Source organism: Bubalus bubalis, chromosome 12 (assembly GCF_019923935.1).
Source record: "Bubalus bubalis isolate 160015118507 breed Murrah chromosome 12, NDDB_SH_1, whole genome shotgun sequence".
In the NCBI taxonomy this organism is placed as follows: domain Eukaryota; kingdom Metazoa; phylum Chordata; class Mammalia; order Artiodactyla; family Bovidae; genus Bubalus; species Bubalus bubalis.
In genome coordinates, this window is record NC_059168.1 from 13,548,641 (window position 1) to 13,570,562 (window position 21,922).

The 21,922-nt window shown below is 44.1% G+C and overlaps 1 protein-coding gene across 2 annotated transcripts in view; it reads left to right on the forward strand.

Annotated features, from left to right (window-relative positions):
• The window catches only part of ADD2 (adducin 2), a 128,200-nt gene that overhangs the window by 84,979 nt on the left and 21,299 nt on the right, over positions 1-21,922 (forward strand). For both annotated transcript variants that reach the window (XM_044925792.2, XM_025260842.3), the window contains 6 exons: positions 19-99; positions 3,263-3,412; positions 4,541-4,684; positions 6,548-6,646; positions 11,776-11,952; positions 21,134-21,391. In XM_044925792.2, the coding sequence (XP_044781727.2) occupies positions 19-99; positions 3,263-3,412; positions 4,541-4,684; positions 6,548-6,646; positions 11,776-11,952; positions 21,134-21,391 (909 nt within the window). The remainder of the gene's footprint in view (positions 1-18; positions 100-3,262; positions 3,413-4,540; positions 4,685-6,547; positions 6,647-11,775; positions 11,953-21,133; positions 21,392-21,922) is intronic.

Consider the following 21,922-nt stretch of genomic DNA (forward strand, 5'->3'; position numbering starts at 1 on the left):
CACATGTCTTTCCTCCAGCTGAGAGTCAGCAAGGAGCAGGACCACTTCCTGATCAGCCCTAAGGGAGTCTCTTGCAGCGAAGTCACAGCATCCAGCCTGGTAAGTACAGTGTGACATCTCACTACTGATTTCTTGTTGAAATGACAGCACCATCTTTGCTCCATGCTAGCCACTGCCATCTTGTCCTTCATGCAGTTTGCAATCTGGTGGGAGAGAGAAGTCATGTGGACACCAAAACAAACTCTGCACAGAGCATGATGTGACCAAGAGACCAAATGGGAGGTGAAGGCAGCAAACTCACTAGGAGGGAGAGGGAAGGAAAGATGAGCCAAGGCTGGGAGTCAGGAAGCCTTCCTGGCTCAGGTGTACATTAGAACAACAGCCAGTGCTTTGTCCCAAAGCAATGCAAGGCTCTTCTAGTGCTAGGAGAGAGAGTTTCTGGGTCCCCTTTCAGGGCTGAGTTTTCAAATTTGCGCAATGGCAGTACCCACACACCCTATGGCCCTGCAGCTGTCCTCAAGAGGGGGGACTGTTTTATCACTGGACAAAGGCACTGCATGGGACAGTAACTGTCCTGTTACGCTGTAGAGATTCTTGCATGACCACAGGTCACATATCCAAGGTGGAGATAAGGAACACATGAGAGCAGAGAGAGCTCATCCCAGAGAGGGAAGTCTGAGTGGGCCCCCCAGCCGAGGAGGTTGGGGAGCTGGGCTGAATGGAAACCAGGGTCTGCATCAGACCCTTGCAGGTTTAAGTTCCTGAGATGGCAGGGTGGCTGCCACTTTCATGGGTCAGGCCACTTGAAAGTCATGTTCATCCTGTAAAATTCACTTAAAGTAGAATTTTGTAAGACAGGGTTGTTGACCATCACATGCTTCTGCTGGAACTGGTGTTGTCAGGAGCATGTTCCTTGCTTTGGTACCACTTGTCCGCCTGGGCCTCTGGGCTGGGTGTGGTAGGTGTGTTGTGGAACTGCCCTGTGTGCTGCATTCAGGGGCCTGTCCCTGCCCCTGAATGTTTTAAGAGCCAAAGCTGACATGATTTTTAGAAAGGAAAAATCTAGCCTGCTAATGTCCAGCAAACACTTCTAGTCAATAAGTTAGGCTAAATTAACTACCTACCAGCTTCTGGGAGACTGCTCATGGAGCAGGAGGTGTTTTCAGCCTAAGGGTGTCTGGAAGGGCCTGTTTCAGGATTAGGGTTGTGTTGAGTGATTTGGAACCTAAGAAGGAGGTGATGGGGTCTTCCCTATAGCTCAAGCGGTAAAGAGTCTGCCTGCAATGCAGGAACCTATGGTTCGATCCCTGGGTTGGGAAGATCCTGTGGAGAAGGGACTGTCAATCCATTCCAGTATTCTTGCCTGGAGAATCCCATGGACAGAGAAGCCTGGTGGGCTAGTTTATGGGGTCACAAAGAGTCAGACGCGACTGAGTCACTAACACACAAGGAGGTGTTGTAAGGCGCAGTGTCTGCCCAGGGGCAGTTCTGGGGTGGGGAGCACAGAATGAGGCCAGAGCTGCTATTGGTGCAGTTAGGATGAATGTCTCCTGTCAACTGGGAGCAAGTGTTGGTCATCTACTGAGATGATCATATGGTTTTTATTCTTCACTTTGTTAATGTGTTGTATCGTACTGATTAATTTGCATATATTGAACCATCCTTGTATTCCTGGGATAAATCCCACTTGATCATGGTGTGTTGTTGTTCAGTCACCAAGTCATATCCAACTCTTTGCAACCCCCTGGACTACAGCACACCAGACTTGCCTGTCCCTCACTATCCCCCAGAGTTTGCCCAAATTCATGTCCATTTCACTGGTGATACCTGCAACCATCTCATCATCTGTCTGTATAATCCTTTTAATGTGTTGTTGGATTCAGTTTGCTAGTATTTTGTTGAGGATTCTTCCATCTATATTCATATTCATCAGTGATATTAATCTGTGATTTTCTTTTTTTGTGAGATATTTTTCTGGTTTGGTATCATGATGATGGTGGCCTCATAGAATGAATTTGGGAGTATTTGTTCCTCTGCAGTTATTTTGGAAGAGTTTCAGAAAGATAGGTATTAACTCTTCTCTAAATGTTTGATACAACTCACACCTGAAGCCACCTGTTCTTGGATTTTTGTTTGTTGGAAGTTTTTAATTGTAGTTTCAGTACTTGTGATTGACCTGTTCATATTTCCTGTTTCTTCCTGGTACAGTCTTAGAAGGTTGTTCATCTCAATGAATTTGTCCATTTCTCCCAGGTTGTCCATTTTATTGGCATATATTAATAGTTGCTTTTAGTAGTCTCTTATGATCCTTTGTGTTGGTCATTTTTGCATTTGTACAAACTTGTTTTTGCCTTTGCTTAGACATGATTAAGGAGTGGCTTTTGTCTTCTTTGTCACAGTCAAAAGTGGTCTTCTCTGATGATGATGTTCTGTGAGATTGTTTATGTTAAACAGGAAGTGCTATGGCTTAGCTGTGTGCCAGGCCAGCAACAGCCACCAGAAGCTTTATGTGTGTGTGTGTGTGTGTGTGTGTGTACATACATGCATGGGCATGCGTGTGTTTTCACTGTAATACCCACAACCCCTCGGAGTCAAAAGCAGATTATAAGACCAGGGACTGCTCTCTCATTTGTCTTTTAAGACCTAGCTTTTGGGTGACTGGTAAATGGATGTTCATTATACTATCCTCTTTACCTTTGCGTGTGATTAAATTTTTTCAAAATAATAAGCTGGAAAAAAAAAAAAGGCTCAGTTTAGATGTTGCTTCCTCTGGGAAAGCTTCTCTGCTCTCCTATTTCCACTGGGATTGAAGACTCATCCTATCTGCTTCTAGAGAATTCTGTGAATGACTCTCTCCTTATACCTTGATACTCAAACTGTGGTCCATGGACCAGCAGCAGGGGTATAACTGGCTTCTTTTTGGAAATGCAGACTCCCGGGCTGAGTTCTGGCTACCAAATTCAAATCTGCATTTTGATAAGATCTCCAGGTGATCCTCATGCACAGTAAAGTTTGTGAAACTCTCGCATTTTTTGTGCTGAATTAAAATTGCCTTTGTTTCCCAGTAGCCTGTGTGCTCACCCTGCGGGCAGGAACTCTTCCCCCACTCCGCCACCAAGCACATCCATTGCCCGTGGTGTGGTGGAGAGTGGACGCTGGTGGGTGGGCATATGCCTGGCCCACCTGCAGGGAGGGGAGTGAGGGGCCTCTGCCTTCCGGTGGTCAGAAGTCTCTCTTCCTCCTCACCCCCACCCCGGCCCAGATCAAGGTGAACATCCTGGGAGAGGTGGTGGAGAAGGGCAGTAGCTGCTTCCCTGTGGACACCACGGGCTTCTGCCTGCACTCGGCCATCTACGCTGCCAGACCCGACGTGCGTTGCATCATCCACCTGCATACTCCGGCCACGGCGGCGGTGAGTGGCAGCTCTGCAGCCAGCATTTCAGCCCCCATGGCAGCAGACCCACGGCACCTGTCTCTCTGAGAGTCTCCCCAAGGGGAGACATAAGCCCCCCCCACCCCAAGCTAGGAGCAAACTCACCATTTAATGCAGTTCTGTAAAGATTCCCTGGAACTCAGGCCAAGGTGAGGAGGGACACCCGATGTGGGAATCTCCTCCTCTCATTTTTCTGACTGTGAAGTCTCAGTGAGGGGAGATAAGGTGAAGATGTGTACTGTCGGCCCCCTTGTGTCCCCCAGCTGCTGCATACACAAACCGGCCCCAACTGGTCTGGGTCAGGCTGGCACCTGCCTCCTAGCCCAGGCTCTGGCATGGACAGATCTTGCTATGAGATCAGATGGTGGGAACCTGCACTGTGTTTCACAATATGGGGGTGGGGGCTGGGAGCTAAGGCAGGAGCAAAGAGAACTGAGAGAGAACAGAGGGAAGACCATCAAGGAGCAGGCTGTCCCCTGAGGGTCTCTGGACATTTCTCTATGTCTACCTGAGGTGCTGCAGTGCACCTGGAAAGACAGCAGACACCCAGTCCCCAACTTACCAATCCCCTGGCCACACACCTACAGGGGCAGAGCAGACCTGCCACTGACTTGTGATTTTTCTCTGCAAAATCACACTGGTTTACAAGCACTCAGACCTTCCAAAAGTTAGACTAAGGCTATGTGATGTATTTGTGCCAAGTATGCATTTCCGCAGAGCTGGGGCTGACGTGAGAGGCAAGATGACGGAAGGAAGGTGAGAGGCTCTCCCAATCGCTACACATTCCTTGCTTTTAATAAAGGCCAAGGGTTGGCACATGGTGGTTACAGCCTGGATTTTAATCATCTCGCCTGGCACTTGCATTGCCCCATTGCTAGAAAAATGGGAGCTTCTCAATGGGCCTCCCTGTCAGCGAAGAGTCGTGGCTGTTTCTGCAGCCAAGGCTGAAGATCTCTACCAACCCACCCCCTGGACCCTGGACCCTGCTTCACTGCTGCCTGTGCCCAGACAGAGCTTGACTGGGCCATCTGAGGAGAGGGCGACTGTGACAGAGGGGCAGGGGGCGGGGAGGGTGGGGTGCGCTAACCATTTGTCATCTCACTGAAGGTGTCAGCCATGAAGTGCGGCCTCCTGCCTGTGTCCCATGATGCCCTGCTGGTGGGGGACATGGCATATTATGACTTCAATGGCGAGATGGAGCAGGAAGCTGATCGGATCAACCTGCAGAAGTGCCTTGGACCCACCTGCAAGGTTCGGCTCAGCTGTTCTAGGAAGATGCTCTGGGAGGGGTTGTCAAAAACCCACATCACAAAAGGGATAAATATTCATTGGAAAATGTTTATAAGTTGCAGATAAACAAGAGCAACAAAAGAAAGGAAATAATCTTTCACCCTACCCTTCGATTTTGATGCACACTCCCATATCTATTCACGTAGATTTACAAAACTAGGATTGTAAAACTCTTCTTTCCCCTTAGCAATATGCAGTCAACTCCTCTGTAAGTTATTAAAATACTTTCTAATCACTATTTTAAATTACATGTCACCATATGAATGGCTGTGCCATCATTTACCTGAACAGTCCTCTATGGTTGGACATTGAAAAGATTTTTCTCCTCGAATTTTCTTTTAACATAAACAATTCCATGATGAAAATTTCTTCTGCTACATCTTTGTGTTTGCTTTCTAAAGGATGCATAGTTTAACTTATTACTCTGCATAGTAACAAACTTCCCTCTCCTCCGGACGAGGCCAGTATGTATGAGAATGCCATTTTTCTATAGTCTCCTCAAACTTGGGTGTTATCCCTTATTTATTATTATTATTTTTTTGATAACTTGACAGAACAGAATCTCATTATTATTGCTTGATTTAAGTCCAAAGACCTATTTTATAACAGCACATAATCAGGGCTGGTGAGCTTAGAAGGGGAAGTTTCAGAGCCAAGCCTGGCTTGATGGGTGCTTTCCCCCTTCCTTGCTGCCGCTGGAGTCATCTCCCATTTGAGAGTCCCTGTCTTCCCATCTCTAACATGGAGCAGAAATCCCTGCTACCCTCTCCTGCCATCCTCTGAAACCTCATGAGCAGAGCCAGGAGAGGGGTGATGTTCATAACCCTGAAATGCTACAAAAAGACAAGGGGTGTTTGCTATCTGTAAAATCTTTTGTGAGTGAGAGTCATAGTCTCTTCCCATCTCTGTGGCTCTTAAGAGGAAAAAAACTCTAGCAGTTTTCAGCAAGAATGGATGTGAGGACTAGGCCACTGGGCCTCAGCCCAGGTACTGGAGGACAGATCTGATGCTTGGGTCTGCATCCCAGCCCCCAGGTGGGTGTCACCTGGGTTTTACTCAGAACATCCTTAAGGATGAAACCAACCAAGAAGGGAGGGTGCACCTGGACCTTGGTGTAAATTTATTTCTGTTTTCCCCCCTTTTAGATCTGCCTGCCCCTGGCTGAGTCAAAAACACTGCACCATCAGGGGCAGCCTGGGTTCCAACTCTGCCCCTAATTAGCTGGGAGACTTTCAATTTCTTTAGGTTTCTATTTCCTCTAGTGAGATAGAATAAAAGGTTGCTATGGCCTCTTTCACAGAACTGTAGGATCTTAGAGCTGCCAGGCCCCACAGAGTTCATGTGGAGGAAGCCTGGGGGCCAGAGAGGTGACCCAACTCACCTGTGTATGCAGGATCATCTCTCGCGGATCACTCCCTTGGATTTGACTCACAAGTCAACCCAGTTACAGGGGACAAGTCGGACCTTTGTATTTAACAGCAAATACATTTATTCACTTTGACATACCATTCATTTTTCAGACTTCTAAGCTCTCAGGGCCTAAAAACCCAAGCCTTGCCCAAAGAAATCCACCAAGCTATTCAGTCTCAGTTTTAAAAAGCATCTTCCATTTCTTCGGGTATATGCCTTAAGCATTCTTGTGGGTGGATATTAAAACTCATGGGGGTTGCATTGGGTTTTGCATAGGGAGAGTGAGTGAGGAACTAGGGGGCAGGTGCTCCAGGATGGGATATGGAAAATGATCTGAATAAAATGAAAAATCTCTCCCTCTTGACTGAAGTTTAGAAGGCTGAAAGTGTCAATTGGCTGTTTGCTCCCGTACAGATCCTGGTGCTAAGAAACCATGGAGTGGTTGCTCTGGGTGATACCGTGGAGGAGGCATTTTATAAGATCTTCCACCTACAGGCTGCGTGTGAGATACAGGTAAGCATGTTCATCTGGACAGCGGGCCCAGGAGGGGCTCCGGTAGGGGTCAAGGGGTAATGGTGGTGGCCCCCTGCGCTGTGATTTAAGGAGACCTTTAGTGGAGCCTCACTCTGCTTCTCTGCCTTATCCTTCTAAAGTTTCACACTTAGTTTTGCAGCTTTAAAATTTTTTATCACTCTTGTCCAACAACCAGCACCCAGCTCTTGGGGGTCAGTGTTGAGGGCAGGAAGATGCCTGGGCTCACCAGTAGGACAGCAGGAGGACTGTTCCATGCTCCTGTGTTACCTGGGGTGTCCCCTCACAAACACCACCCAGGTAGGTCTGCTTTTCTTTGCTTAGCTTGCAACGACCCTGAATGTGGTCAAGTCCAGAAAGAGAAATGGAGAGAAGGCCCAGGTGGAGTGTTGGCATGGCAGGCCTGGCACCAGGGAAGCCCCAGGGTGAAGTCCAGGGAGCCTGTGGTGTGGTCCTCCTAACTGGTAAAGGATGAGATAGAGGGTGGGTGGAGAAGCAATAGGAAAACACACATCCTGCAGTTTTATCAAATAACAAGGTGGATAAGCCAAGCACATGCTCCTTCCAGTGCAGCAAGCTGTCAGGGGTGAGTAGGAGGGTCTTGCACAACTGACTGGGCTCCATCCTTCCCAGCCCTGGGATCTGTGTCCTTGGGTCAGGGACTTTCCCCCTGCAAGCCTCCATTTCCTGTTTCCTCAGCTGTAGAACTGGGTCTATAGAGACCTTGTGAGGATGGCCTTTCAGACAAGGAGAGGTGTTGCTGATGGTATTGTCAGGACTCAGTTGACAGGGGAGGCCAGCTGCTCCAGGATGAGTCAGGGCTTTGCATCCCTTGTGGGGTCCTGTCTGCCCTCTCCTGGCAGAGCAGTGTCCCAAGGAAGACTGCTCACCCTTCTCTTGGTCACTATGCAGGAAGAATGGGAGTAATCCCAAAAGCATCACTAGTGAAAGCTGTACAAGTGGGACCTTTCTCAGTGGTTTTTAAAGGATAAGTTGAGAGGACAGTGATGAAGAGGTGACCCCTCCCCCCATCCAATGATCCTGGCCCTGAACTCTGACCCCTGGATGATGTTAGAACCTGGCAGAGCTTCTGATAAGCCCACTTTCTGTTCTCCACATCTGAACTCTGAAGAGTTTCCCATTTTTCTGCAGAAGGAGGCTTCTATGAGAAAATGATAAAGCCTCATCTCCTTGCAAAGATCTCATAGAAGGAGGCTTCTATGACAAAATGATAAAGCCTTATCTCCTTGCAAAGATAGCCCAGCCCTAAAAATGAATGGATAGACTATGCCTCCGTAGGCTCTGCTGCTGCTAAGTCACATCAGTCGTGTCCGACCCTGTGCAACCCCATAGACGGCAGCCCACCGGGCTCCCCCATCCCTGGGATTCTCCAGGCAAGAACACTGGAGTGGGTTGCCATTTCCTTCTCCAATGCATGAAAGTGAAAAGTGAAAGTGAAGTCGCTCAGTCGTGTCTGACTCCTAGCGACCCCATGGACTGCAGCCTACCAGGCTCCTCCGTCCATGGCAGTTTCCAGGCAAGAGTACTGGAGTGGGTTGCCAGTGCCTTCTCCGCCATAGGCTCTAGATCCCCAGAAAGGGCCCCTGTGCTATTTAACCAAAGGGAGGAAGTCCATCTAGCTGGGCCTTCGGCTAGATGAAGGGCCGAGCTGCCCGCCACTCTCCTGGACAGCCCCTGCTGCTCCTCTTGGCCCTGCCTGCTGTCACGTTCTTTTCAGTTGGGACTGGTTTGATGCGACTTTTATAAAGTGCATCAGGCAATGGGGGCAGATAACCCCAAGAAAGGCTCCAGTGTCTTTTTTCAGTGAGTGGAGCAGGAAGGCTTCTAGAGGGAGAAATGAACTGGAAGGAGTAGAAGAAAAACAGGAGAGATCGATGAAGGGTGTGGGTGGAGTAAGGCTCAGAAGAGAACAGGTGCCAGCAGCCTGCAGAGCTGTTGGGACTGCAGCCCCTGAAAGGGACGTTTCCAGATGGATGACCTGCACTGGAGTTCTGCTTGCATCATGGGACTAATTTTCTCTCTCAGTGACCTTGGCAAATAAGCAAATGTGTCTGTGGTCATTTCAGTGGTTCAAGGCTAAGAGCCTGTTCCTCTCTCCTGGGGACAGCATTCTCTTTGCTTTCCATCCATTTGGGGTTCCAGGAAACTGGGTCATCCTCTGCTCAGAGAGGTGGCTACCTGCTCTGCTTACAGGCAGATGAGAAGCAGCTCAGGCAACTCTCCATGTGCTACCCATCGCCATGGAAACGCAGAGGGGAAGAGGGAGAGGGGAGGAGGCAGCTCTTGCAAGGAAGTGGGCAGTTCTCTCCTCCTCCACAAATGACCAGTCCCCGGGGCACTGCCTCTCAGCGTTCCATGGTAAAGCCTCAGAATTTGTTTTTCATAAGTGTTTCTATGCCACTCTTTATGTACCAGGTGCTGTTCTAAGAGCTTTAGGAATACCTTAAATAAATCTCATGAGGTCAATATACTATTTTCATTTTACAGGAAGGGTAAATAGCTGCTCAAAGTTACACAGCAAGTAGGTGGCAAAGCCAGGATCCAAACTCAGGCAGCCTGGTACCCAAGTTCTATGTCTTAAATACTACATCACACTGCCTCTCAGGGCAGTAAAGGCTGGTGGGAAAGGTCAGTTGACAGGCTGGGGCCTCTCCCCAGGGAGCTAGCACTTCGAGTCAAGGTTTCAGGGTCCCAGGGCTAAAGCCTGCCTTGACCAGGTAGGAGTCCAGGATGAATGTGGTAATTGATCAACCAGCTAGGATTTGCTATCTTCAAGAGTGTATTCCCACATGCTCAGCCTCAGTGCCGGGTGTGAGGGACTTCAGAATTAGAGAACAGGGCAGCAGAGGGCAGAGCTGGGACCAATGAATGAACATGATAAAACGGTAGATTTCAGCTCAATGTAATCTCTACCATCTCATTGTAACCCTTCTAACATTTGGACAATAATACTTTAGGCTGCCTCTTCAAGCATGGAGCTGACACCTTCTAGGAATATTAGATAAGGACTCTTATTTTTTGTGAGAGTGTGGAATAAATGGCCTCTAGGTGTCTATATTTGCAGGGTTTGGAGTCATCTTTTTAAGCTAAAAATGGAGGCTTCTATGGGACACATGCCTTGGATGAAGAGGATGCTTGTTCCTACTTCTTCCTCTTCACAGAGTGTTGGGGGGTCACTGTGAAGGTTGCCTGGCTGACCTCCAGGAAGTCTCATGGGGCTGTATGTTACACTGGGGACTCTAATACTCTCTGGAGTATGTCCAGGATCCTCAGGCTTCATCCGCCTGGGTTTCTCATCAGGCTACATCGATTTCTTTCATCTTCAATAAAACAATAACTGACATAAAAACTGGAACACTGAAAGTTTAAATAATCAGAGCTGTTCCCCCATAACAAGCGGGTTTACAGCGAGTAACAAATATTAATCAGAACACTAGGGTCTTGATGCTGTGCTTAGTTGCTCAGTCGTGTTTGACTCTTTGTGATGCTATGGATTGTAGCCTCCCAGGCTCCTCTATCCATGGGGATTCTCCAAACAAGAATACTGGAGAGAGTTTCCATGCCCTCCTCCAGGGCTCTTCCCAACCCAGGACTCAAACCCAGGTCTCCCACATTGCAGGTGGATTCTTTACCATCTGAGCCACCAGGGAAGCCCAAGAATACTGGCGTGGGTATCCTGTCCCTTCTCCAGGGGATCTTCCTGACCCAGGAATCAAACTGGAGTCTCCTGCATTGCAGGCGGATTCTTTACCAGCTGAGCTACTGGGGAAGGGTCTTGATGGGCAGTACAAAACTTCAGCTTCAATACTTACAATACTTGGAATCCACCATTCTCTCTCTGTGTCTGGACTTACCCAAGAAGCCACATCATAGCCAATTGTATCTGGCTGGCAGATATGGGGTGTAAATAAAATGTACTTTCAGATGAGCATGGAATTAGAAATAAGATTAGTTGGATTCATGAATGTTTTTAGGATCACTCTAAAACTGCCTGTTTTATATACATACCTCTTGCGCTAAAACCCAAAGTCCATTGCTTCTGGTTACCTGTATGGTTGCCTCCCCATGGAGCCTTGACAGTGGAGCAAACACTCTAAGTCTGTTGGTGAAAGTTTTCTGAGCCCTATACAGAGCCTGGCTGTGCCTGTCATCTGTTCATCTGTCTCCTTTTTCTGGGGTTCCTTGACTGACTAAGCCCATTATGGAGGATGTTCTTCCTTTAGACCTGTTAATTCATCCCAACAGGCCATACTCATATTTTGTTGGCCTAGAAGCCAGCTTATTTCTTTCAAGTGACTTGTTTTTTAAGGGGAGATATTTCAGAAACAGAAAAATACAGAGAATAATACAATACTCACTCTCCACCCACCAGACTTAACAAATATCAACAGCCTTTTCTTCTTGGAGAAGTAAAATATTATAGACAAGAATTGAAGTCTCTTTTTCTCAAATTTCCTTGTTTCCTGGAAATAATCACAGCTTGAAGTTGGCCTCTGTGCCAGGTAACTTTTCAGTCCTCTGTGCTGTGTTATTCTCAAGATTTAACATTTCCTGCTGCTGCTGCTGCTGCTAAGTCGCTTCAGTCAGGTCTGACTCTGTGCTACCCCATAGACGGCAGCCCACCAGGCTCCCCCGTCCCTGTGATTCTCCAGGCAAGAACACTGGAGTGGGTTGCCATTTCCTTCTCCAACGCATGAAAGTGAAAAGTGAAAGTGAAGTCGCTCAGTCGTGTCCGACTTAGCGACCCCATGAACTGCAGCCCACCAGGCTCCTCTGTCCATGGGATTTTCCAGGCAAGAGTACTGGAGTGGGGTGCCATTGCTTTCTCCTAACACTTGCTATGTCTCCCTAAAAACTGACATTAGGACAGAAATACTAATACCTTTTTCCTTGGGAATGGGCACATGCCCCACAGGTTTGGAGCGGCTTTCCTCTGGGAGGAAAAAGCCAAATACAACTCAGTTTTCCGGAGATTTCTGTTTCTAACCTTCCCTGATCCCCATTCTCTGTTACGCACAGGAGCACAAGGGTTGTGGGTGTACACACACACGCACGTGTGTGAGCTGACGGCTTTCTGCTCATTGCCACAGGTGTCTGCTCTGTCCAGCGCAGGGGGTGTGGAGAACCTCATCCTGCTGGAACAGGAGAAGCAGCGGCCTCATGAGGTGGGCTCTGTGCAGTGGGCAGGGGGCACCTTCGGGCCCATGCGGAAGAGCCGGCTGGGGGAGCACGAGTTCGAGGCCCTCATGAGGATGCTGGACAATCTGGTGAGTCTCCTGCCATTGTCCTTCGAGACCAGTCCTTTGTGGCTTAGCCCCCCCAAAACCAGTCAGTATGAAGCACTCAGTAGATGTGAGAACTGCCAGCATCACAATTCAGTTGTTAAAGCCCCTTGAGTGGCAACTTGACTAAGAGTTTGTGGTCACGCTAATAGTACTTGAGTCTTCTCAAACAATGGCCTCTGCCACTCCCTTTCCAAGGGCTGTGGATGCTGCACCTGCTGGGTGCCTTTTGGAGAAGGGGTAGGAAGCTACTGGTTGGCGTGTGAGGTGGTAATTCAGCAAAAAGCAGGACCACAGAGCCTCTCTCATATTGTGGCTTGGTTTACTCCTCTTTTGCAGTTAGCTCTGTATCCTTCTAATCTCATGATTTTAATGCAGAAAACATAATAGCTTTGATTTCCCTATTCCCGATAAACAGCATTACAACACTATTCCTATTGTGATGAATCAAGCAAGCAATCAGGTAAAAAATTAACTGATATATGACTAGATTGGGCTTTAAAGAATCCAAAAGCAGTATAAGACATCCTTCCTTCTGGAACTAACAGTTTAATTGATGACATATGACATAAACAGGAAACAATTCAAGAATAAGAGGAAAGCATATACAGTGAGGAACTAAGTGCAAGAAGAGGCTATGACTTCCCAGATTGCTCAGAAGAGTGAAGATGAGCCCTATTTCTGTAGCATTCCTGTATTATTTCCCGTCCTCCTCACTGCTACTAATTTGGACCCTTTCGTTATTATGTTTGGGTCCTTGCAATAATTAATCCTTTCCTTTTTGCTTCCAGTTCCTCCAAATCATCACCAGTTTATTACAGGGCTGACCACGAGGGTAACTTTATAGTACTAAAAGGTACAGTCCACAATGAAAATACAACTCCTATTAACATTTGTGTGTTGAGTACTCTGTGGCTGAATAAAGCACCAGGACCAAATGGTTTCATGCAGAAATTCCCTCAAACCTTTAAGAAACAGACTATTCCTATGCTGTTTAAACTGTGGCAGAGAAGAGTGAGAGAAGGAAACCAAGTCATAACAATTATAACACATTCAGACAATCTCACTTTGAGCTGATGAAAAATGCTGCATGAAAACTAGCAAATAGTATCTGGCATAATATTAGAATAATATTACATGATAACCAAGTGAGGGTTCGTTCCTTGTATTGAAGGATGGTTTAATATTATAAATCTAAATATATTTCATGATATCGATGAGTCAAAGGATAAAAACCTATGGATCACTTTGAGATCAAAAGGTCTTTGATAAAAATGTAATCTCGATTTATAAAAATAATAGGTGTTAAGTAGGATAGGAAGTCATTTATTTAATATGATTAAAATTACCTTTTTTTATTTTGTCAAAACAAACACCAGTATCATGGTGAAACACTAGAAGAATTTCCATTAAATTTTGAAACTAAACAATGATTCTGTTCTCAGCACTATTATTTAATGTTGTTCAAGAATAATACTGGAAATCAATTCAAAGCAGTGAGATCTAAAAATAAGAGGTGTACATGTTGTAAAGAAAACAAAATCACTCTTCTTTATAGTTAGTACACCTACCTACCTCTAAGGTTCAAAAGAATCAACTGAGAAAAATTAGAAATAATGAGTGCATATCGAGAAAAAAAAGGGAGAAGACTCAAATCAACACAATTAGAAATGAAAAAGGAGAGGTTACAACAGACAATGCAGAAATACAAAGGATAATAAGACACCTACTATGAGCAATATATGCCAATAAAATGGACAACCTGGAAGAAATGGACAAATTCTTAGAAAAGTTAAACCTTCCAAGACTAAACAGGAAGAAATAGAAATTATGAACAGATAAATTACAAGCACTGTAGTAGAAATGGTGTTAAAAAATCTCCCAAAAAACAAAAGCTGAGGGCCAGATGGCTTCACAGGTTAATTCTATCAAATATTTAGAGAAGAGCTAATGTCTAGCCTTCTCAAACTTTTTCAAGAAATGGAAGAGGAAGGAACACTTCCAAACTCATTCTATGAAACCACCATCACCCTGATACCAAAACCAGACTTCACACACAAAAAGAAAATTACATAGATGCAAAAATCCTCAACAAAATTCTAGCAAACAGAATCCAACAACACATTAAAAGAATCCTATCACTGCAGATGGTGACTGCAGCCATGAAATTAAAAGACGCTTACTCTTTGGAAGGAAAGTTATGACCAACCTAGATAGCATATTCAAAAGCAGAGACATTACTTTGCCAACAAAGGTCCGTCTAGTCAAGACTATGGTTTTTACATTGGTCATGTATGGATGTGAGAGTTGGACTGTGAAGAAGGCTGAGCACCGAAGAATTGATGCTTTTGAACTGTGGTGTTGGAGAAGACTCTTGAGAGTCCCTTGGACTGCAAGGAGATCCAACCAGTCCATTCTAAAGGAGATCAGCCCTGGGATTTCTTTGGAGCGAATGATGCTAAAGCTGAAACTCCAGTGCTTTGGCCACCTCATGCGAAGAGTTGACTCATTGGAAAAGACTCTGACGCTGGGAGGGACTGGGGGCAGAAGGAGAAGGGGATGACAGAGGATGAGATGGCTGGATGGCATCACTGACTCGATGGACATGAGTCTGAGTGAACTCCGGGAGATGGTGATGGACAGGGAGGCCTGGCATGGGGTCGCAAGGAGTCAGACACGAATGAGCGACTGAACTGAAGCAATACCATGATCAAATCAACTTTGTCCCAGGGATGCAAGGATTCTTCAGTGTACACCAATCCATCAATGTGATACACCACATTAATAAATTTAAAGATAAAAATCATTTGATAATCTCAGTGGATACAGAAAAAGCTTTCAACAAAATTCAGCATCTGCTTATGACAAAAACTCTTCAGAACATGGGCATGGAAGGAACCTGCTTCAACTTAATAAGGGCCATATATGACAGACCCACAGCAAATATTATTTTCAATGGTGGAAAACTGAAAGCATTTCTCTAACATCAGGAACAAGACAAGGATGCCCACTCTCATCACTTTTATTCAGCATAGTTTTGGACGTCCTAGCCATGGCAATCAGAGAAGAAAGAGAAATAAAAGGAATCCAGATTGGAAAAGAAGAAGTAAAACTCTCACTGTTTGCAGATGGCATGATACTATACATAGAAAACCCTATAAGATACTATCAGAAAGTTACTAGAGCTAATCAATGAATTTAGTAAAGTCACAGGGTAAAAAAATCAATACACAGAAGTACCTTGCATTCCTACACATGAACAATGACAAATCAGAAAGAGAAATTAAGGAATCAATCACATTCACCATTGGAAAAAAAAAAAAGAGAGAGAGAGAGAGAATAAAACACCTAAGAATAAACCTACCTAAGGAGACAAAATACCTGTATACCAAAAACTATAAGACACTCATGAAAGAAATCAAAGATAATACAAACAGATGGGGAGATATATTATGTTCTTGGATTAGAAGACTCAATATTGTGAAAATGACTAAACTATCCAAAGCCATCTACAGATTCAATGCCATACCTATCAAAATTACATGGCATTTTTCAGAGAACTGGAACAGAAAATTTCACAATTTGTATGGAAACACAAAAGACCCCAAATAGCTAAAGCAATCTTGAGAAAGAAAAATGGAGCTGGTGGAATCAACCTTCTTGACTTCAGACTATACTACAAGGCTATAGTCATCAAGACAGTATGGTACTGGCACAAAACAGAAATATAGACTAATGGAGCAAGATAGAAAGCCCAGAAATCCATACACCTGTGGGCACTTTATTTTTGACAAAGGAGGCAAAAATATGCAATGGAGAAAAGATAGTCTCTTCAATAACTAGTGCTAGGAAAACTGACAGCTCCATGTGAAAGAATGAAATTAGAACTTGTCCTAACACCATAAATACAAATAAACTCAAAATGGATTAAAGACCTAAATGTAAGACCAGAAGCTATAAAACTCTTAGAGTAAAAAACATAGGCAGAACATTTTTGGACATAAATTGCAGCAAGATCCTCTATGATCCACCTCCTAAAGTAATGGAAATAAAAATGAAAACAAACAAATGAGACCTAATTAAAATTAAAAGCTTTTGCACAGCAAAAGAAACCATAAACAAGATGAAAAGACAACCTTTAGAATGGGAGAAAATAATTGCAAATGAAGCAAATGACAAAGGATTAACCTCCAAAATATACAAGCAGCTCATGCAGCTCAATATCAGAAAAACAAACAAACAAAAAAATAAATAAATAAAAAATGGGCAGAAGACCTAAACAGACATTTCTCTAAAGAAGACATATGAATGGCCAGTAAAACATGAAAAATTGCTCAAAATTGCTCATTATTAGGGAAATGCAAATAAAAACTACCATGAGGAATCACCTCACACCAGTCAGAATGGCCATCATCAAAATATCTACAAATAATAAATGCTGGAGAGGATGTGGAGAAAAGGAGACATTCTTGCACAGTTGATGGGAATGTAAATTGATACAGCCATATGGAGAACAGTACAGAGATTTAAAAAAAAAAAAAAACTAGGAATAAAACTACCATATGACCCAGCAATCCCACTACTGGGCATATACCCTGAGAAAATCATAATTGAAAAAGACACATGTACCCCAATGTTCATTGCAGCACTGTTTACAACAACTAGGACATGAAAGCAGCCTAGATGTCCATCAACAGATAGAAACAAGAATATAAGCAAGATATAAGCAAGAATACTGGAGTGGGTTGCCACGTCCTCCTCCAGGGGATCTTCCCGACCCAGGGATCCAACCCACACCTCTGTCTCCTGTATTGGCAAGCGGGTTCTTTACCACTAGCTCCACCTGTAAAGCCCTGTACATACATACAAGGGAATATTTCTCAGCTATAAAAAGGAACAAATTTGAGTCAGTTCTAGTGAGGTGAATGAACCTATGCTATGCTATGCTATGCTAAGTCACTTCAGTTGTGTCCGACTCTGTGCGACCCCATAGACGGCAGCCCACCAGGCTCCCCCGTCCCTGTGATTCTCCAGGCAAGAACACTGGAGTGGGTTGCCATTTCCTTCTCCAATGCAGAATGAACCTAGAGCCTGTTATATAAAGGAAAGTAAGTCAGAAAGAAAGTCAGTCAGTAAGTCAGAAAATATCGTATATTAATGCATATATATGGAATCTAGAAAAATGGCACTGATGTACCTATTTGCAGAGCAGAAATAGAGACACAGAGAATAGACTTATGAACACAGTAGGGGAAGGAGAGTGGGACGAATTGAGAGAGTGGCCCTGAAGCATATATTTACCGCATGTGAAATAGATAGCTAATGGGAAGTTGCTATCTTCCCACATAACACAGGGAGCTCAACCCCATGCTCTGGGACAGCCTAGTGGGGTGGGATGGGGTGGGGGCTAGGAGGGAGGTTCAAGAGGTAGGGGACATATATATATACTTATAGATTCATGTTGTTGTATGGTAAAAACAAACACAGCATTGTAAAGCAATTATCCTCCAATTAAAAAAAAATGAGTGCATTTAAAGTGGTCAATTATAAAAATATGTGTAAAAATTAGTAGCTTTTTTGTATTTTAACATATAATAATGTATGTGAAAATATGAGAGGAAATAATCCTATTTGTAAATGTAGCAACATCATAAAGTTTTAAGCAGACGCCCTTTAAAGACAGCTGTAAAATTTTACCAATAGACATCAGAGAAAACCTTAAATCAGTGAAGAGCTGTAATTTATTCTTGGTTAAAAGCTTCAGTAGGGTAAAGAGGCTTCCAAGTTAATCAATAAACTCAATGTAATTTCCTCAAAAGTGGAGCAAGATATAAGGACTTAGCAAAATATTCTTTCAGTTGAAATTCAGAATGACTTGGAAAATCCTATAGTGATTACCACCACATGGTAAAGTGTGATAAGGCTTTAGTCATTGAAGGGAGGGGCATTAGTCCAGAAGGGACAGGCCAATCAGAGCTACAGCTTAAAGAGTCCAGAAATAGATCCCAAATACATGAAAATTTAACAGGAGAAACAGCCATCTTATAAATCTGTGGGGAAAGATAGACTCCTAGCCCTGTGGGAAATGAACCTAGGGTGGCTTGCTGCTTTTTCCTTTCAACAAGATAGATCCCTCCTTTGCCAAAAATTTAAACATGAAAAGGAAATTCATATAGAGATTTAAAAACATAGATTAATATTTTTGATGCTTTTATGTTGGGAAAGACCTTGTCAAACATGGCAGGAAAGCCTGAAATCATGATGACAAATATTGACAGTTATGATTACATTAAAATTCAAATTTTACATTTTTAAAAAACCACCTCACCTGCCATAAACAAAACTTAAGACAGTATGGGGAAAATATTTGCAACATCTGTGACAGTCAAAAGATCGATATCTTTACTGTAAAAGAAATAAATCAATACGAAAAGATAAACATCACAATAGGAAAATGAACTGAGGACATAGTTTACAAGGGAAGAATATTTGAGGCCATTAAATGTAATTAAATATCCAATCTTACTAGTAATCTAAAAAAGAACAAAACAAAAGTAGAAGGTTTTACTTTTAACCTGTCTGACTGCCAATGACTTTTTTAAAAACCTCAACAATATTCAGTGTGGGGAAAGGAGATGAGAACTGGGAACTCCAGCACAATTGGCAGAAGTGCAAACTGGCTCAGTGTCCTGGGAAGATGGACATGATAAATATATAAAAACCTTTAAAATAAATATGTAAAAACTGTGCACCCTTTGACTCAGTCATTTTCATTACTAGGCATTTATGTTAACTGCCTAAAGAAAAAAGTGTAAAATTGCTCATTTCAGGGTTGTTTATAATGTTTTGAAATTAACAAAAGTGTCTTCCAGTGTTGGTTATAAAAATTGTGATATATACATTCACTGGCATATTATGCAGTTGTTTAAAGGTTGCTGTGTATTTATGTTCAGTAACATGAAGAAATCTCCAAGACGAATTGATGAACTAGAGAAGCAACTTTTAAAGCTGATTATGTAGTAATACTTACAATTGCCAAGATATGGAAGCAACCTAAGTATCCACTGATGGAAGAATGGATAAAGAAAAAGTGGTGCATATATATATATATATTAGAACATTATTTAGCTATGAAAAGAAAGAACTCCAACCATTTGAAACAATGTGGATGGAACTTGAGGGGATTATGCTAAGTGAAATAAGTCACACAGAGAAAGACAAGTACTGTATGATCTCATTTATATATGGAATTGAAAAAAAAAAAAACAAAACCAAAACCAGAAAGTTCAAACTTGTAGATGCAGAGAACAGATTGGTAGCTGCCAGGTGTGGGGCAGAGAGAAATGGGTAAAGGATCAAAGGTAAAAGCTTCCATATATAAAATAAGTAATCCTGGGGGTGTAATGTACAGCATGGTGGCTGTAGTTATTAATACTGTGTTATATATTTGAAAGTTGCTAAAAGAGTAAGTAGATCTTAAAAGTTCTCATCACAAGAAAAACTATTATAACTATGTAAGGTGCCAGATGTCAACTAGATTCATGGTGATCATTTTGCAATACATACAATTTCTTTTTAACTGAAGTATAGTAGCCACTCCAGTATTCTTGCCTAGGAAATCCCACGGACAGAGGAGCCTGGCAGGGGTCCATGGGGTCACAAAAGACCTGGACACGATTTAACGACTAAAACGTGACACAGTTGATTTACAATGCTGTGTTGGTTTCAGGTGTATAGCAAAGTGGTTCAGTTATGCATAGAATACATACAAATATTGAATCACTGTGTTGTAGACCTGAAACTAAGGTAATGTTACATGTCAATTATATCGGTTTTTTAGAAGGCTGCTTATATGGATCTTCCCTGGTGGCTCAGACAGTAAAGTGTCTGCCTACAATGCCTACCATGTGGGAGACCCAGGTTCAATCCCTGGGTCAGGAAGATCTCCTGGAGAAGGAAATGGCAACCCACTCCAGTATTCTTGCCCGGAAAATCCCATGGATGGTGGAACCTGGTAGGCTACAGTCCATGGGGTTGCAAAGAGTTGGATACGACTGAGCGATTTCACTTCACTTATATGGTACAGCCCCATTTATATAGTGTTTTATATATTATATATATATTATATTAATTATATAGCCTGTATATTTACATATGTGCATATGTATATGTATGCTTAAAGAGATGACTGAAAGGATTTTTAGTGGTTGTCTCTCAGGATGAGATTTTGCATAAAACCCATATTTTCCTTATGTTTTTTTGATATTGCTTAATTTTTCTACATGGCTATGTATTTTTTTGTAATCCACATAATTGTTAATGCCACTTTAACTTAAAGAAAGATGACTGGTAGAGCTGAGAATTATTCCAGCAGCTGCTGAGATTCCTGAATGTTCATTCTAAGTAACACTCTAAGTAACATTCTAAGTAACTCCAGCCCACCTTTGAGGGATATGGTCCTTCTTAGGAGATAGGGATATTCTCGAGTCAAATTCAGGGGTCCCAAGAGAGAAATAGTCAAGAAACTTCAGAGTTGAGGAAGGGAGGGCTACTGTTCGAATCAGCTAGGAAGCTTTTTGAAGTCCTGTAGCCCAGATTGTACCAGTGTCCAGTGAAATGGGCAATGCTGAGGTGAGCCCGGATATCCATATTTTCAAAGCTCCTTTGTGATTCCAGTGTGTTGACAACTACTGGACCAGACCCAAAGCTGGAGCTCTGTCTGGTCCACAAGATTTTGGCGACTTTCTCACCCCTGCTCAAAGGGCTTGTTGGAGTGGAGGAAAGGAAGGGTTGGGGGACCATGACAGGGAACAAGTAGAGAATCTGCCTGCAATGCGGGAGACCTGGGTTCAGTCCCTGGGTGGGGAAGATCCCCTGCAGAAAGAAATAGCAACCCACTCCAGTATTCTTGCCTGCAGAATCCTGTGGACTGAGGAACCTGGTGGGCTGCAGTCCATGGGGGTCACAAAGAGTCAGACACGACTGAGCAACTAACAATTTCACTTTCTTCCAGAGGTGTGGCAAGGCCTGGGTTGGATTTTATTATGGAGACTTTGGGTTAAACTGAGTCCTTTAGATGGAAGGGGGTGAAGTGTGTGGGCCGGCCAGCTGGCATGTTATTGACCATTTTCCCTACCTTAAGTGGTTCTGTTTTTGTTCTTTTCAGGGTTACAGAACAGGCTACACCTACCGCTATCCCTTCGTTCAAGAGAAAACCAAACACAAAAGTGAGGTGGAGATACCAGCCACGGTCACTGCCTTCGTGTTTGAGGAGGACGGCGCCCCAGTGCCTGCCCTGCGGCAGCATGCCCAGAAGCAGCAGAAGGAGAAGACCCGCTGGCTCAACACGCCCAACACCTACCTGCGGGTCAACGTGGCTGACGAGGTCCAGAGGAGCATGGGTAGCCCTCGGCCCAAGACCACAGTAAGGAGGGCAGAGGGGGCTCCGCTGGGGAGACCGGGGTCAGAGGAGAGTGTCCGGCCCCTATGCAGGCTAAACCACTTTAAAAGAGGAACAGAGCAAACCTCCCCCAGGCCTGAGCTAGTCCTGTCTCCCCTTAGGGCTTCCTACTGGGAGTCTGGGAGCAGCTGCTCATGCCCACAAAGCAGATCGCCTGTTTCTTGTACCTCTGTGCTGAGTTTCTGAGTCCAGAGCGTGGCTCAACAGGTCACTCTCAGCTGCATGAAAGCTTTTTGCTCCCACATCCAGAAGGGGCTTCCTGGAAGTTTGGGGGATGGGTATCCAACATTTGAACTGACCATCTGATGCAAAACCAGGAGGGAGGTGGGTACTTGCTTCTATTACATTGTCCTCTCCCATTATACCCTTTTCTGTGGACTTGCTTTAGGCATTAGATGTGTTGAAGAGACCTGCCCAGAGGTTGAATTTTTACAAATTTTATGCTCTTTCCCTCTCTCTCCCTCACACAAACACCTCTGACCCTTAATTTGATTT